Consider the following 17,807-nt stretch of genomic DNA (forward strand, 5'->3'; position numbering starts at 1 on the left):
TCCTAAAATCCCCTGCTGTGGGAGAAGGGCTCTGCTCCTTGGACGAAGACCAGCAACATGTCCAGAGAGAAAAGAAGCATAGGGAAGGATGGTTTGCTGATGATCTACTCTTTGTAGAGTCTTAGAACAGATGGAGCAGAATAGGACTAAATGGAATATGAAGAGCAGCAGAAACTAATGGTTCCACTGGGAACAGCTTTTACTTTTCGCATCTAACCTCCATTTTGAATGACATGACATTGAGCAATGTCATTCTAGGTCAGCAAAAATGATTCTCTGCTCAAGCCAAGAATGACCCAATTTTGGTATTACACAGCATGCCCACTGAGCACCTGGACATTAGAGAAATCTATTACTCCAAGTAGCAAAATGAGATGTTGGTTCTCTGCTGTGAACTAAAGTTCAGTTCTGAGTCCTGGAGGGGCACGAAGAACAGTGGCTGGATGTGCATGTCTTTACTTCAGTGTGGGTCTGGGGTAGAGCATACAGGTCAGGGTCAGTCACAGCAAGAGAGCTGTGTAGAGCACAGGCATGCAGATTGTGAGATCACTGGCAGTACTAGACTGCCTTTGGCAAAATGACCACAACCCGGCTATGCATCAGTTACCCATTCCGTGCTGCAATTCAGCTATTGTCATGGGAATCCTTCTCCTACCGCTGAAGAGGTGAGCTATCCACAGAGAATTCCAAATATCCTGCTACGGTTCTGGAACACAATGGAAAATCTAAGTGTGGAGCTTCAGAAGGTAGTCAGAGTTCTCATTAAAAGGTCACACACCACTTCCTGTAAGCTGGCTATACTGGTTCTACTCAGAAAAAGGGGCAAGTGCACCTTCTGGTAGTAGAACTGGCAAAGCTGCCCCACTCCCTGAAAAAGACTAAAGACTCCTCTTCAGACTATTAAAACAAGTTTATATTAGCTCAACACTTTGCATGATGGAAACAGATTTTGATCCAGCAATCAGCATACTAAAACTGCACTATCTTGTGGAATCTGGGCTTTATTTCTTTTCAGTTGAGGCAAAATATTTTGGGGAATATTGCAGCTCTTGACCTTCAAGTATTATACTGAAATGCCTGTTTATCACATTTCCCTCTCTCCCAAGTTAAAATATATTCAACGTTTTGCAAGTCAATCTCTCTGCCGTGAAACCTAGGAAAAGGCTCTTGCTATTTTAAGTGTTCCAAGAGCTGTTACTGAGTAACACTTCAGGTTAGGTTTTACCTAACAGACTAGCTGTAGTCTGCCTAAACATTCATCAACTTTAAATTTGGTATCTGCACATGACCTAATTTGATGCTACTAGGGCTTACTTGTTACAGCTGTGTTTTATTTTTTGAAGGTCCATCCTCTGTAAAACTGTGATCTTTACTGGGAGAGAGCTGTTCAAGAGAGAGCACTTAGTTCTCTACTCAGCATTTGAACATTTTGGATTGAAAGAAAACTGATGGATTTTCCTCTCAGCTGATCTGAGTGCTCGTCATCACCATCTGAGGCTGGCATAAACACTGCAAATTCTACAAGTGTCAGAAAATTGAGAGAACCACAATTAAAGTTCTTTACACAAGATTTCTTAAACGCAGCATACAAGTACAATACTCACAACAGCAGTTCAAATCTACCATTTCTTGACATTTAAACTTTTTTTTCTGAGGAAATAGCCAATTCAATCTAGGATTATTTTGTTTGCTAAGAAAGCAACTATTTTGGTATTACTGAAAATGACCAAATAAAACAAATTCCAGGAGGCTGGGAGGCTAGTTCAGAGATATAGTTTTATCTAAATAATGTCACCCATTCTCTACTAGACCTTATTTTTCAATGAATTTACTAGCATATTAAAATTCAGGTTGATGTATCTATGAGATATATCTTGTAGCTGAATTAGAAACAGTTGATTGCAAGTAGGTAATTCTTACCCCCCCCAAAAAAACCCCAGTAAATTCTACTATTCGGAAAACACAGTGTAGAGGGGACTTGCAGAGGGGCATCCTTGCCTAACCATGTCTCTTTTCTAATTCTGAAACTCCTTTGGAATGGAGAAAATAACTGACAATGTCAACCCTCAGCATCAAATGACGACCATTTACACATTTATATGCCCACATTGTTTATATATAGCACAAACTAGTCAATTAGTTGAAATCAAAAATTGACATTTTCTATTAGCTTGCAGTCAATTGGTACCTCCCAAAGTTAGCACTTTTAGTAGCAAGCAAAGATGCACTACCAAAGTGCTATCATTTAATTGTAAAATATTTATTATCCTTTCCAAAAACATCCTAACGTAGTTTCATTATTGCCTTGAAACTCATATGAGATGACAGATTATTCCCTGTTAACTGTGCACAAATTATTATCAAAGAAACATTGTGATGTCCATGTTTTGAAGTATGGACATCACAGGAAACAGGAACAGGACAACACAGCAACACACAGGAAAAGATATTCTTTTCAGCCAAACCTTCATTCATGCATGCATGCATTCATTCATTCCTGTTTAGTTGAAAGAGGAGCAAGTATACAGTTGCCAATGCACACAGCTTTTGAACTATCAACACATACCATTGAGCTATGATATATTGCATCATGGGCGAATATTGGAAAACAAAATGATTTGCTGTCACCATAAGTGAGCTACTGGAATTATTGTGACCGATGATAGTGTAACATACCTTTGTTGATCGTAAAACTGCTGCCTTTATGTTTTTTGAAGTGTGAAGTGTTTTATACTTCATAGAAACAAAAAAGTTGAAAGCGTTTTGTTGTTTAGAAGCTACGCCTTTATGATTTGTCCCGTTTTCAAGCCATCTTATATCTGACACTCCTTCAGAAACAATTGAGAAACTTCTGCATAAATTAGAACAAGCCTTGAAACAATTACTGCTTTCTTTACTGATCCTTGCAAAATCAATCCTTGTGTACACATAGGCTTTTTCCTGACTTGTTGACAGAATGCCACCATTGTAATGACTGCCAGTGCGCAAATGAGAGTAATGATATATGTAGAGCCAGTTAAACACATAAAAGTGTTGAGTCAGCCTTCAAAAAGCCCTGGATAGTGTGCCCTATTGTTAGTCTATTATTATTTCATGGGAAAAAAAATAATATTTGAGTACCAAAAAGTTAAAAGGCCAGTTTTACTCTGATAGCAATTTCTTTTTGTCTGACCTGCCTAAGAAACCTCTCCTTTTTCCTTTTTTTTTTTTTTTAATTTAAATTAAAACTTAAATATTTATGTAGAAAGCATGTAAAACAATTCAGGATTCACTGGTTTTAAAAGCATTGCCTCAACATAGACTGTTTGGTATCAAGTATATGGCATTTCAGATTTCAACTAAAGGTTCTTCAGTGCTTCAAACAGCTGCTCTCATTTATTTGCATGATTCGGAGTGGTTCTTCAAACTGCAGTGGCAGTGTTTCTGAGGAAGTATTTGAACAGTTTGAAATGGTTGAAAACCTCCAAGATGCCCTTTTGATATATCCACTCACGGAAGCAGGATTTTGTGACCGCAGTTCAAAGCCTACCTACAGCCCCCCTTGAGCCATACGCTTGGCAAGCCATTTATCATGCCAACAGAAGGGAACAAGAGAGTAAGTTTGCGTTTTACCTAATAAGTTTGAAGGCTTCCTTTCTGCCATCATTTCCCTGTCCATACGAGACAGGCTGAGGTGGGGACGGGTGGAGGAAAGCAGAGGGCTCGCACCTCTTCCGTTGGTTACCGTCCGCACGGCACCGAGGCACGGTCACCAAGGCAGGGCGCATCGGCCGAGCCCCCACACGGAACTGCCCGCCCGGGCGCCGCTCCCTGAGGGGAGGCATCCCGCCCCCTCCATGACCGTCGCTATAGCTCGCACGCCCCTTCCAGAGGTCGCGCTGGGCCGAGCCAGCCCCGCTGCTGCGCGCCCGGCACTCCTTCCCCCACGGCTGGTGCTGACAAGAGAGGGCGGCGGAACAGTACCCCCATCGTTCCCCATCAGCCCAGGTGGAGCGGCGACGGGCGCTCAACAGCCCCCACCACAGTGACCCGCCAACCTTCACCCACCCTGGGTATGGGCCCTCCCAACTTTCCTCCCACCCCGTCCCGTCCTGTCCTGTCCTGTCCTGTCCCGCTCCGCTCCGTCCAGCCCGGCCCGGCCCGCCCCTAGGAACAGGGTCCCCCGTGACCTGCTCCCGCCCGGCCCCCTCGGCCGCGGGAACGGGAGCTCTCCTCCCCTCTAGGGCCGTCCCGCCCCGTCACCTCACTTCCGGGGCGGCCATTTTGGGAGGTCGGCCGTCGGCGGCTGGTCGGTGTGGGGGGGGGGCGGGCTCGGTCGCGGGCTGTAGCGAGTGGTGACAGCGGCACGGGGGGCAGCCCGCGGGTCGGCGAGTGTTGGGGGCGCCGCAGGGCGAGAGCCGCCACCCGGTGATAACAGCGCCCGTCTGCCCCCACCATGTCGGACTTCGACAGCAACCCCTTCGCCGACCCGGACCTCAACAATCCCTTCAAGGTGAGGCTGCGGGCGGGGAGTGGGCGACGTGAGCCTTCCTCGGCGTCGCGGCGCGGGGAGAGCGGGCTGCGCCGAGCCGCGGGCAGCTCGGCGGGTCCGGGGGTGGGGGGAGAAGGAGAGGCCCCGGCCCTTCTCCGCGGCGTGCGGGGGGCCCGCTCCCGCTGCGGGAGATGGGGAGGGGCCGGCGGCGGTCGCGCTGGACTCGGGGGGCTGGCGGGCGGTGGTCGGCAGCGGCCAAGGGAGCTGCCCTCCGCGGGGCTTGTGGCAGGGCGGCTCGGGGGGCTCGGAGGGTGGCAGCGGCTTTGGAAGCCCGAGGAACGGGCACAGCCGTTTCACAAGTTCGGGTTTGCGTGTTTCCTTCTGTTGATAAAAAAACACAAATCGCGTTTCAGCTGCACCATTCTGAAGGAAAAAAAAATACAGGTTTCTTGGTTTTGGCGGTAACTTTGTGTGTATGATACTACTACGGTCTTTTTTTCTCCGTTTTGACTGACCCAAATAGTTAAGCTTAGTGAATTTGCCCCGGTTTTCCTCTTTAGCCTCCTCCAAGCCCTTATCAAGCTTACTTGCTGCTTTACGTTATTTCAGAAGCATGCAGGGTACTGATGGCCAGGTATAAGTTCCACCCTGCATCTCAGAATGCTGTGTTGTAATGTACACTAAAGCTTTTAGTTTTTGCACTATTGACTTGTCATACAGCTGAGAATTGTTTCTTCATCCACTGTTCTGGCTTCAGCTGTCAAAATGAGCTAACCTGCTTGGATGCTTTGCCTCCTTATGTTTTCTTTCCTTGTTATTTGAAGCCAACTCAATTAATTTATTGAGCTACTTACTTTAATAATCTTACTGAGCTTTTTTTTTTTTTGCTGCATTTTATTTCATGCTGACACTTTAAAGCTCGCAGATAGTATATGGCAGTGAGTTTAGGATGTCAGCTGGAATAATTAAGCTTTTTAAAAATTGAGCTGTCATATTTCAAGCATACTTCTGTGCAGTTAGCTGCTGGAAGCATAGCGTTACTGTCATTTATTCATTGGAGTCTTGTCTGAATCATTAGTTTAGTTTTTATAGTCATAAAATTCAGTCGATTGTATTCTTTAAGTTAGACACTGTGGTTTTGTGTGATATACGCAGTGCAGTGACCTTCTGGATGAACAGCAGCCCTGGCATTGAGGTTGCTGCCAACTGTTGTTTTAAATACCTTTTGGCACCAACCACTCAAAAAGTGTCATTGTTCTAGAATGTGTCTTCAGCAACAAAACCATGTGATGCTTCTCCTCACTTTTTGTAATTGTTACAAAAATACCTAGCAAAACATAATGTGTATGGATACACAGAGTGGTTAGGGGTATTGGAAGAAGTATAGTTGCCCCTGAATCACTCATCAGCCCAGGTAACTTGTCCCATATAGTGTTTCTAAGACATAAGCTACAGACCTACCTTAACCATACTTACGGTTTGAAGACATAGCTTGAAGTGAAATAGTTTATTCCAGTTTCTCTTCAGGGAAAGACTTCTGTTGGGCAGAATCCACGCTCTACTCATCTAGAATATGTCACAATAAAAGGAGTCATAGAATAGTAAGGGTTGGAAAGGACCTTAAGATCATCTAGTTCCAACCCCCCTGCCATGGGCAGGGACACCTCGCACTAAACCATGTGGCCCAAGGCTCTGTCCAACCTGGCCTTGAACAGCGCCAGGGATGGAGCATCCACAACCTTCCTGGGCAACCCATTCCAGTGCTTCACCACCCTCACTGTAAAGAACTTCTTCCTTATATCCAATCTAAACTTCCCCTGTTTAAGTTTGAAGCCATTACCCCTTGTCCTGCCACTACAGTCCCTAAGGAAGAGTCCCTTCCCAGCATCCTTACAGGCCTCCTTCAGATACTGGAAGGCTGCTATGAGGTCTCCACGCAGCCTTCTCTTCTCCAGGCTGAACAGCCCCAACTTTCTCAGCCTGTCTTCATACGGGAGGTGCTCCAGCCCTCTTATTGTCCTTATGGCCCTCCTCTGGACTCGCTCCAACAGCTCCATGTCCTTTTTATGTTGAGGACACCAGAACTGTACACAGTACTCCAAGTGAGGTCTCACGAGAGCAGAGTAGAGGGGCAGGATCAGCCACTTTGACCTGCTGGTCACGCTTCTTTTGATGCAGCCCAGTATATGGTTGGCTTTCTGGGCTGCAAGCGCACACTGCTGGCTCATGTTAAGCTTCTCGTCAACCAACACCCCCAAGTCCTTCTCTGCAGCGCTGCTCTGAATCTCTTCTCTGCCCAACCTGTAGCAGTGCCTGGGATTGCCCCAACCCAGGTGTAGGACCTTACACTTGGCTTGGTCAAACTTCATAAGGTTGGCATCGGCCCACCTCGCAAGCGTGTCAAGGTCCCTCTGCAAAAAACTTATACAAAAACTTCTCTGTAACTTGAAGCTCACTGTCAGACACGCTTCTGGATTTCTTTTATTTGCAGAAGTTGGTTTAGGAAAGTTGTACACTTTTCCTTTTTCAGAGGCTTTTTTAATTTCCTTCAGTCTTTGCTAACTTCTGTCACATTCCACTACCCACACAAAGTAATCTTGCATACCTTTACTCATCCACACATTTAACTTGAAGGGGCAGAGGCCTCATGTAAGCTTTGAAATTAGTGAGTATGAATGCACGTCTGCATTAAAGTTTTGTCTATGTGTTTTAACATACCTTATACACAGAACCAGAATTTCCAGATGGACCCTGACAACCGAAGTTATGTTGACTGAACACCTCATTCCACTGTACTCATGTTTTTATTTGTCTTTGCTTGATAATTTTATGTAAGATGTGCTTAGTTGTTTTCCTTACTTTTGAAGTCACTTCGTGTGCTAATGTAAAATTACAAAGTAGTGTGGCAGAGAAGGGGGGAGGGGGCTGAACACATGGAAGAGTTGTTGCCAGGGTCTAAAGATCCTTTTTTTTCTTAAATATTTTGGTTTTACTAATTGTCTCTGATCTACTCGTGAGGTTTCCTGTAACTATTGTCATGCATCTTAATAAGATTACAGCTGAGATTCTTGCTTCATGTTGAATCAAATAAATATGTTCCCTGGGAAGATAAAGGTAAAGTGGAAACATATAGTTCACTCAGTATTTTGGGTAGTTAACTGTTTTGGAAACCTAAAATTAAATTATGTTTCTGTTTTGGTTCTACTGGAAGTAATGGAATTTGTAAAATAGAATTTCTTGTTTCAAATATTAGCTTACTTGGCTTGATTGTATAATGTTGATTTTGAGACCGTGGCTACTTAACCTCTACTTTTTCTTTTTTTATTCTTAAAAAAAAAAAGAAAAACCAAAACTTGAACTGAACCCAAAGGCTGATACGCTTTTGAAGGCATAGTATTTCTCTCTAAATAGCTGTTCTTCGCATGCTGTACCGATAAAACCAAGAGATGTTTTGGTTTGAAAGACAAGAGGTAATGAAACAAAGATAAGTAAAATTATAACATTAAAAAGCTTTTGATCATATTGCAGTTGTGCAGAAGAAAATGCATCCATGTACCGTACAGGTGAAGATGTGATAATCCTGCTATAATACGATGTAGCAGCGTTGTGAAAGAATACCCATTTGGTGTGACCTCAAGTATCATAAAGGAAAGCAGACTAATAATGAAAGCTGTCTCATTTCTTTCACTGAGAAGCAGTTGTCATAGCTTGTGAATGTGAATTCACACTTGGTAAAGTTATTACTGAGAAACAGTTCTACAGCACCCACACAGGGTGAACAGAGCAGATCAGGTGATGGTAACTGCATCTGTCCAAGAGTCTAGAGTGCTAGACAAGTCCATAGAGAGGAATCAGATCTGAGCTCAAGTTTGAAAGTCAACTCAGGGTCAGGATGAGGCCCAGTGAAGGTAAAGGGTCAGCCAAGAGTCCCATGATGACTGCACGAGTCCTTAGCGATGAGGTGGGTCTGACCAGCTTGGAGCAGTTTGGGCATCCTCAAGGTGCTGACAGGTTATTCTTTAAACAGCGGAAATAAATTTTGTATGACAAAGGCAAATTTCTGATGTAGCTGTCTCCTTGTGCTTTTTTCTTCTTTCTTTTTTAAATGTCATAGGATCCGGGGTAGTTGTAATCTTCTGTCTTGGGTGGTGATACAGTTACAAAGGTTCTGAAACAGCAGTCTCTTGAAACCCAGTGCAAATTTCATGTACTCTGAAACAATTCAACAATTCATCTACAATAAAAATGTGTTTGTTCTGTTTTCGGTTGTTATTTTTTTTTTTAATTTTTTTTATCATAAGTGAGTGGTACTACTACTAAGAGAAGAAGTTTTGTTTTTTTTTTTAAGTAGAGCTATGAATTTCACAGGCCTTTGTGGCTTGGCTGACAGAAGGTAAGGTTCGAGGGCTGGTTGTTAGTCATTCGAACATGTGCAACAGTTACTTGTAAGTGGCTGTAGAAACTGAGTTCTGTTACAAATTCTGTTGGGTTGGTTCATCTGATGTGTTTAGAGCTCGGAGCAGGTGCAGGTATTTGACACTATAGAAATTAATGATAGGACTGAAAACTAATATATATTTTTGTTTAAATGTGAATGGTGACCTTCAGGTAAAAGCCAAACCACTACGTGATATGCTTGAAGATTTAAACAGAGTGGCCTATGTCTTGTTCAGTTTTAGTGTGGAAGGACACAATCATGAAAACCTCGAACGTATGTAATGTTAGTTATATGAGTAGTTTCTTTTGGTGGGATTAGGTATCCAAACTGTGGTTAGCTTCAGGTTGTTGCTCCAGAAAGACATGGGTCATTTGTAGGTCTGTCATGACTGCCATTCTTCTGTGGATGTCAGAGATGCTCTAAGATACCTAAAAATGGCGTTAGCACCTGACTTGCTCCCACTGAGGTCACAGGATTACTTGAGTCACTAGAGCTAAATATATGTTAAGAGTTTAAATTTACTGCAGAGGTAATTCCAGTTATAAATTGAATATTACACTTAATCTGACTCATGTGAGCACAAATTAATCTAGCTGGTTTGGCAGGAAGTGCAAACTGGAGGTTTTATGCTGAAGCTAATAATGCAGATGACTGCTACCTTTTTTGGCAGTGGAATCTATACAGTTAACACATTGCTTGCTCAAGTGAAGTTAAAATTATAGAAACCTATGGGAAGAAAGAGAAGTGTTAATTGTTTTTGAAGGATGGAATATTTGTGCTTTAGCATTTAAAGGTTTGGTAGTGAGCCTATATGCATAATGGAGTTTTTGTTCTTTTATATGACTATGAAATATACCCAGTTAAGTTGTCTGGCTTTAAATTAGCCAGGGACATAAAATATTTTTCTGACTTTATTACCTGGTTTCCCTTCATGTCTTCAAAATTTATAAATTTCCCTAAATCTTGCATAATCTAATGCTGCACATCATGGTATTGGAAGTGTCCTTTAGCTGGCCTACATACTAGTTAGCTTGAAGAGTACACTTCATCAGTGCTGTAACTGCACTGTAATCTATTAAAACTGTGAAGTGTTTTAATGGATACTCAGTATCAGTTATGGTTGCATTTTTTTCCAGATTTTTGTTAAAGTGTAAACATATACAGCCATTAGTAGTAGTATTGCACTATATACTGAGATTCAACATTACAAAGAACATGCGTTTCAGAACAGAGGAAGGAGAAAGATTTGAGAATAGCTATGAGATGGAGATTATACTTTTTTAGACATCCTGCTCTCATTGCAGGGTGGGACTGGTGCAAGCTTTAGGAGAAATTTGGCCTTGTGAACCTCTGAAGTTCTTTTTGGTTTCAGAGGTGGGGAACTGAATTTGCCTTGCTCGGTAGCTCAGAACCCATCCTAGCTCTGCTTCTGTGGCATAATGTGGCGTATAACAAGCACTGCTTGAGAGCCAAGTATAGGAAAGCCCGGCTGGCTACTTTTATACTATCCTATTTATTAATTGTGTTTGGGCAGTGCTAGAGTGAAACTTTTCTGAGTATTGTTCTGTGGGGGGGTGGGAAATGGCTGATCAGTGAATGAGATGTTGAAATTGTGAAAGAACTGTTGTAGTGGTTACTCACATTTTTATTTTTTTATTACTAGAAGTACTGAATAGTCTTTATTCTGCCTCTAAGTTGCTAATTCCTCTAGGTGTAAGCTTTGAGGACAATTTTTTTTTTTTTAGTAAGTGGTTTTTGATAATAGCTTAGAACATATTATGAGTTCCTTCACACTGTTAAATGTAAACTGTTTGTACTGCTAATGTACTATTAGGATAGCAAAACATGAAATCTCAATTCAGTTGCTTTTGTGAAGTTTCCGTACCTTGGCTTGTTCTTGGGCATGGGATGATGAAGAAAGAAACAAAGCATGAAGAACCAGCAAGGTTTGACACTGCATTAAAGCATCAGTAGTTTCTTGAAACTTAACTTGTCCACGTACAGCTTGTTGTGGCATGAAAAAGGAGGAAGTCTTTGGGGAATTTAGCTGTTTGATTTGTGCTGAGTGTTTACTGAACATGTGCAAATTTCAATTTCAGAGGCTTAATCTGGTGGGATGCAGCATGTTATGATACTGAAAAATACATCCTTCATGTGCAGGCTGTTGTCTTTTCCAAGTGTCAGGTCCCGATTTAAAAAACTGAAACCTAACAGTTCGCAGGACTTTTTTGAAAGATATTCATTGCTGGCCAAATACTTCTTTTCTTGGGTTTTTTTTTTTTTTTTCCTTTTTTCTTTCCCCTTCCAGTTTTGTTCTCAAAAGGTAGGCTTTGTCAGAAATCTCTCCCCAAAAATGCTCATGAGGAGATACTGAAAGCAAAATATATTATATGGAGAGTTTCAGTTGAAACAGCAATAGCTTTAATTCCTCTCCGGAACTCATTTATGAGAAGTGGAGTGGGTAGTTTTCTCTTTGATCAAGAAATCAAAAAACTCAGATCAACAAACAAACTTTTGGGCATTTTTTGTTGTGCATTTTTGCTTAATTTTCTGAGCCAATGGTGTGATCTTAGGAAGTACTCAACAGTGGGCAGGAAGTACAACTCTTACCATTAAGAAAACCAAACAAACCCAAACTAAACCAAAACCAAACAACAAACTAAACCAACCAACCAGACAAAACAACGCCAGACCCCAGGATGAATTCTTACTGGAAAGTGTACAATTAGTGTTACTCATATTTAGAAAAGGCTGATATGAAGTGAGTATTGGGAATAAGTTGTGATAATCAGTGGAGAGCTTAGCTTGAGACAAAAGGTTTATCCTTTTCATATAAGAAAACAAAGCCTTTTAGTAGGAGTGGTAGGGATAAGAAATCCTAGTTGGTCAAGATTGACTTTGCTAGATTTGTGGATCTAATCTCATGACTTCCCCAGGGTGGATATACCAGTCTGGATTCACTCCTGATAGACCTCTGGCTTCTGCATTTATTTTGTATACAGTCAGAGTTATTTTAGGAATAACGTCTTTGTTGAGCATGTTGAGTGGTTAGGAGATAAGGTTGGGGCTGTGCTTCTCTTGCTTTCTGGGGAGTTCCCTCCAAGCATAAAGAGCAACAGGGAAAATGCATAGCTAGGTGGTTATGGAACAGTAAATGCTGAAGATATTTGCAAAGTGAAGTCTGGTTGATGTCAGTGACTGGTAAAGCAGTTAGGTTGGATAAACTTATTTGTGGGGATCTTGAAATAAAAAAGGATTGTATGGTGGCAGAGCTGAAGGGTAGCCAGTGACTGATGAGAGAGGTGGTAGGATTAGTGCAGTGAATTGACAATATAAAGAGACTTCATCTTCTAAGATGTCTTGCGATGAGGAGAACTGTTTTCTCAGCTTGGATTTCAACTACTCCAGTCAGTAAGAGTTCTTAACATAGAACTTAATGCAGAACTAAGGTAAAAAATGAAGATTTCTACAGTCGTCTTTAGTAGCTTAATCTTCCCTTGGCTGTACTTAAGGAGCTACATAACTAATATAGTATTTCCATGTTTTCTTTTTTCTGATTTCATTCACTACAAATGATTAAACTTCTTTTTAAAATCCTTTTTTGTGTTCATAGTATGTTGTTTCTCCTTACTCTTTTTTTCCTAGGACTAACCAGGTGTACCTGTTAGTTTACTCAGATTTTTGGTGCTGTCCTGTAAATTCCAAGACAACCTAAAAAAAAAAATAAAAAAAAAAAAATATTCTGTCACTTCTAAGTGCAGCATTTCAATTTTATGCTTTTTCCAAACAACAAGATTATTGTATTTTTTTGAGGTACAATACTCCTGGTACCCAAGTCTTAGAAGATAGTTAGTTGTTCTTACTTGCTCTTGTAAATCAGTGTTAAAAATTTACCTTCTTATCTCATTTCGTTATAGTTACCTTGGTTTTCCATCTTCTTTTTATGGTAAAAGTATCTTATGAATTTTTCCCTGTTCCTTTTTCCAACAGTTTTTTTTTGTTCTATTTAGGTTATGTGATTTTTATTTGAAATTCTTGTTTTCAATTACTGATGTGTTATAAAACCATCATAATGTCTATACAAATCAGCGTTCAGAGTGTTTATAAACTCTGTTTCTTGACCTCTGCAATAAGATGCTGCTTTTACTTCCCTATTGGTCATTGGGAGCAAACTGAAAAATACTGAAGTAAATTAAATGTTCTGTGCAGAGCACTGATGTCACTTACTTCCACTTCAAGAAAAAACACTGCACAAGCACGTCTTATCATTGTTATATTTTAGTCTTTTTTTTTTCCCCCCTCTCTTTCATTCCATGTTAAAGTATTTGTGCAAATGATAAATGCTGTTGCTTTTTTGATAGAAGAAAAGATGTATCTCAAAAGCGAAAATTTTTTTCAGCAACCTGGACAACAGTTTGGAGGGGGTGATTCCTAGTTCACTACTTTCTCTTCATTTATATCAGTCAGAACTAATAATGTAAACGTAGCTGGAGGTGTTTTAAAGAATATTACTGGGTTCTGTGTGCTATCAGAGCATCTCACTCATGGTGGAACAATGCTGGACCTATTCCCAGTGAACAGTAATAAAAAGAATCATTATGGATGTATCTACTTCTTCAGTCTTTAATTTGCTAATCTCTTGTGTATTAATGAAACCTAGTAGCTGATGACTAGTTTTGGTCTCCTAGACAACAGAGGTCTCTGTTCCCTTTAATTTGTTTTTCAAAAAGCTGTAAAAACTTGCACGGAACAGATTATTCTGCTCCATTTTAAACATTCTCACTTGTAATTAATTGTGTTTGAACACCCTCTGTGATGACTGGGTATTCAGTTAATTTTATCTGTATCTGAGTGATGTGAGCATAATTTGTTAACTTGGCACAGGAGACATTTGTAATAGTTCTATAGATGTTCTTGGCAATGTGAGATAAAATGTGTTGTGTTTTCTCGTTTTGTTTTGTTTGTGTATATTTGGGTTTTGGTTTTTTTTTCTTTTCTGACTGACTTTTCTATTCTTGATGTTAATACTGGGGTGCTTCTTGAACCCGATTCCTAGTGATTCTGAGTGTGATGCTGATTTTGCTTTTGAGGTTGGCATTATAGGAGAGAGACTACAAGAAACAGTTAAAATGAAAGTTTAGAAGGAAAGCAGTTAATTAAGTTTTGCTGTTTCTTAAAACTCCAGTCTTCTGAACTAATTCAGATCTTGAAAATTCAGCTGAAGTGAATGCGTGTGCCTTAAATACATCAATAGCTACAGTAGCTGGGCATGAAAAATGGCCTGTTTTTAAATTCTGTTCCAAGGTTGCTATCACTAATAGTATTAAATAAAAAGATCAGAAACTCGGGGGGCTAGCAGGAGTTTGGGTGAGAGAAGGCTGGAGAAGGAAGTATGAATTGGAACAAGGAGCTGTACAATATGAGAATTACAGGCATCAGCACTCAAAGTAGCAGGAACAGGAACTGGCTGGGTGGCTGAGGAAAATCAGGTTGTGGCAAGAGCAGGTCCAATTTGGGCAGAAGTACTGGTCCACCAGAACATAGCTTTCCTCAGCCTGAGGTGGGACTGGACATTTTACTGTTGCTGCATTCAGTGACTGACATTAGAGTATCTAAAGCATGCCCCAGAAATTCCCAATCTTCAGTATTTGCAGAGGGTAACCTGATTTTTAATCACGTAAATCATGCAGCAAGTTGAGGTCCCTGGGTATTTGATGGTTCCATCCCTGCTGCTGCTTTGTGGTGTTGTCTGTATATTATTACCTATTAGAACTTGTCTTTGTGGCTTTTTTTCTGCTACTTAATATCAACACACACACACACCCCCAAACTAAAAACATAGTGCATTTTAACTTTATTATCTGGATGGAATATAAATATGGAAAAGTAAGTTATGCCAACCTAGATTTACTTATTCTTGTAGAATATTAAAGGTTTTACTCACTAAAATATACCCTGTCATGCAACATAGAAATTTGATAGCATTCATTTAAATGCCACTTTTTCTCTGGGTATGTGGTCCTGCACAACATTTATTGTACGTGTTCATTAATCAAACCCTGATTAATTCTAAATTCAATGGTTTATTATTCAGCAGTGAGTATGAGTGCTTCACAGTTTGCCTCACTGTATTTAAGATTAGTTGGCATTTGCTCTATTTTTAAAATGAGATGCAGTCAGTGTAAGTTAAATGATTCAAAGTAATTCTTTCTATTCCTTGGGATGTCAGGTCTAATTTCTTCAGAAATACTGTAAGTGTTTTGAAATACAAAATGCAGCTCCTGTTGGCGCCAGTTGTTCGATGCTCTGTAGGTATTCAGTACAATTTGAAATCTAGCAGCCTACACCTGGGTACCCAGACTACGAAGAGCTTGTTTCTTTCCATGCTGAGGATAGTTCTAGCATTAGAGAAGATCACAGTGACCGAGTATGAGAGAGGAACGGATCTTCAGACTAATACTTGCCTCCTCCAGCTGTGAGGTTACACTTCTTTTCTTGTGATCTCTGGTTTACTTTTCCATGAGTCTCTCTGAATGTGGGATAAATCAGGCCATGAACGTCTGTTAAGTGCAGGCTGTGTAACTGAGGTTTTCTGAGAGCAGAATTTGAATGCTACTTGCCATAGTGGGGTTCAGTTTGTGTATTTTAGTATTTGGGGTTTTTTTAGGAAATGAAATTTTTTTAAAATAGAGGTGGTGTTGAATATACTCTGAGTCATTCAGGGTTTGGTTTTTTTTTCAGCTGCCGATGCTTGGCAAGCAATGGCAATATTTGGCAGAAGTATGGTAATTGTAATTCAAAATGGGATGGACTTCTGGTGGAGGGCTTCTTGCTCTACTCGCTGTGTATATTTAAGCATACAACTTACTTTTAGTACTAAGACTTTAGATATAGTAAGCTTGTTTGGCTCAGCACGTTTCCTGTTATTTGTCAGTGTTAGAATATCACAATAGCTGTTTGAAGACATCTGAGAAACTTCTCCCTCCCCCCCATCTTCTCTAAAACACTCGGAGAAAAAAGGCTTTCTTTCATCAGGTGTTTATTCTTGTTTGCATATTGCATTTCTAAATATAGATTGCTCTTCTGAATTTGACTTGAACACTCTTTCCTGCTTTTCGGAAATCTGATGCTGTTCAGTGGCTGTCCCATGAGTCTGATATTCTGGTTATTCAGATAATTGCATTTATTGTCCTTCGTGGACACAGTTGAGCTGAGGTATGTGATTAGTACAGCACTCTACAAACAGAAGTTTATTGTTGAAATGTACTTTTAAAGGAGCTAATTTAACTTAAAGTACTAAGTGCTATTTGATTTTCAATAATGTAGGCATGTTGTTCCACTATGTGGCTGATGGTTAGCTATCATTAGTTTCATATGTGTCTATATTTGGGCATTTTTGTGTGTGGAATAGTGAATGATACAACAGCATTTGTGAAGTGGGTACCATACTGAAAGCATGAACAAAAAATAGAGTATTTTGTACACTGCTAATTCACACTAACATGTAAAGGCTAGAATAAGCGTACTGGGTCTGGCTAGGATGGACTTAATTTTTTTTCATAGCAGTCCCTGTGGTGCTGTGTTTCAGATTTGTGACCAAAGCAGTGCTGGTAAGGCAGAGTGTTTCAGCTGTTACTGAACTGTGCTTGCACAGCATCAAGGCCTTCTCTGTTTCACACTCAGCTTCCTCCTGGCAGTAGACTGGGGTTGGGCAAGAGGTTGGGAGGGGACACAGGCAGGACAGCTGACTTATGATTCTCACCCCCATTCCACTGGAGAGGGTAGTGAAAAAAAGCAGACATTAGGAAAATTCCGTTCCTGCATCTGTACGTTAATTTACTGCTTTCAAGACTAAGCTAATGGTGTAATAGATGCTGATTCTAAGAATCTAGATTTTAATTTTCAGTATCTTAATAATTTGTATGTTTGCTTAAGTGTAGATTAAATCACTTTATTTTTTTATTAGACAAATATTTCATGTAGAGGTTTTAAAGGAAATATGAATGTAAGTGTATATAAATGTAAATACTTATTTTCTTCCCAGTCTTTATCAAGCCCAGTTTCTTTCTAATGTTGAACTAGATTTTTGAAATCGAGAAAATACGTTTATCTATACATAACAGCCTGTGTAGTTCACTGGAGGAAAAAAATTACACTATTTTCTTCATTTTACCTGTTCAGGGAAAAGCAGAACTAGAGGTGCTTTTGACACTATGGGACACTGTTTCCTCAGCTTCATTTTTCTGAAATGTTTTTCCTGTTCCTGAAGGTGTTGGAGGTTTTTCTGGGTAAGGAAAACCAAGAGCTCCAGAAAGCTCCTTTCTTCTGTTGTGCTTTTTGGGTGTATAGTTGTAGGGTCCAGTGGTCAGCATAACGGGATAGTTTTCTTCCCTTCTTTATTGAGAGCTTTTTTCCTTGCAAATCAAGTGTATCACAGATAGTTTCTTTTAGACTGTGTTAATCTAGGTTTATAAGAAACTCAAAATAAAACGATGTAATCTGAAAGACAGAGAAAGAGGTGGATGTTTACAGTCTTTTTTGATGAAAACAAACCTTTTTTTAGATTGAAACAAAAGCTGAGGTTTATATGTTACAGTGATGTAAGTGTTGACTTGTTGCTTATATACATGTGCATACATTTACATAACTGTTTTCTCTTCTAGGATCCTTCTGTTACACAAGTGACAAGAAATGTTCCTCCAGGGCTAGATGAGTACAATCCTTTTTCTGATTCAAGAACAGTAAGCACATTTATTTCTTAATCATGCTATTAACATTTTTAGGTAAGATTTGTAAAGTATTGTTTTCAGAGTTTTGGACTGACATTGTGAAACACGTGATGGGCTAGCTAGAGGTGATGGAAGATGTGTAAGGATAGATAGTCCCATGAAGTATTTG

The 17,807-nt window shown here is 40.4% G+C and overlaps 1 protein-coding gene across 2 annotated transcripts in view; it reads left to right on the top strand.

The window, feature by feature from the left end:
* The first annotated feature begins 4,245 nt into the window (after positions 1–4,245).
* The window catches only part of SCAMP1 (secretory carrier membrane protein 1), a 39,508-nt gene continuing 25,946 nt past the window's right edge, over positions 4,246–17,807 (top strand). For both annotated transcript variants that reach the window (XM_030512498.1, XM_030512499.1), the window contains exons 1-2: positions 4,246–4,492; positions 17,573–17,650. In XM_030512498.1, coding sequence (XP_030368358.1) covers positions 4,436–4,492; positions 17,573–17,650 — 135 coding nt within the window. In that variant the 5' untranslated portion in view covers positions 4,246–4,435. The remainder of the gene's footprint in view (positions 4,493–17,572; positions 17,651–17,807) is intronic.

This window comes from Strigops habroptila, chromosome Z (assembly GCF_004027225.2).
Source record: "Strigops habroptila isolate Jane chromosome Z, bStrHab1.2.pri, whole genome shotgun sequence".
NCBI lineage: Eukaryota > Metazoa > Chordata > Aves > Psittaciformes > Psittacidae > Strigops > Strigops habroptila.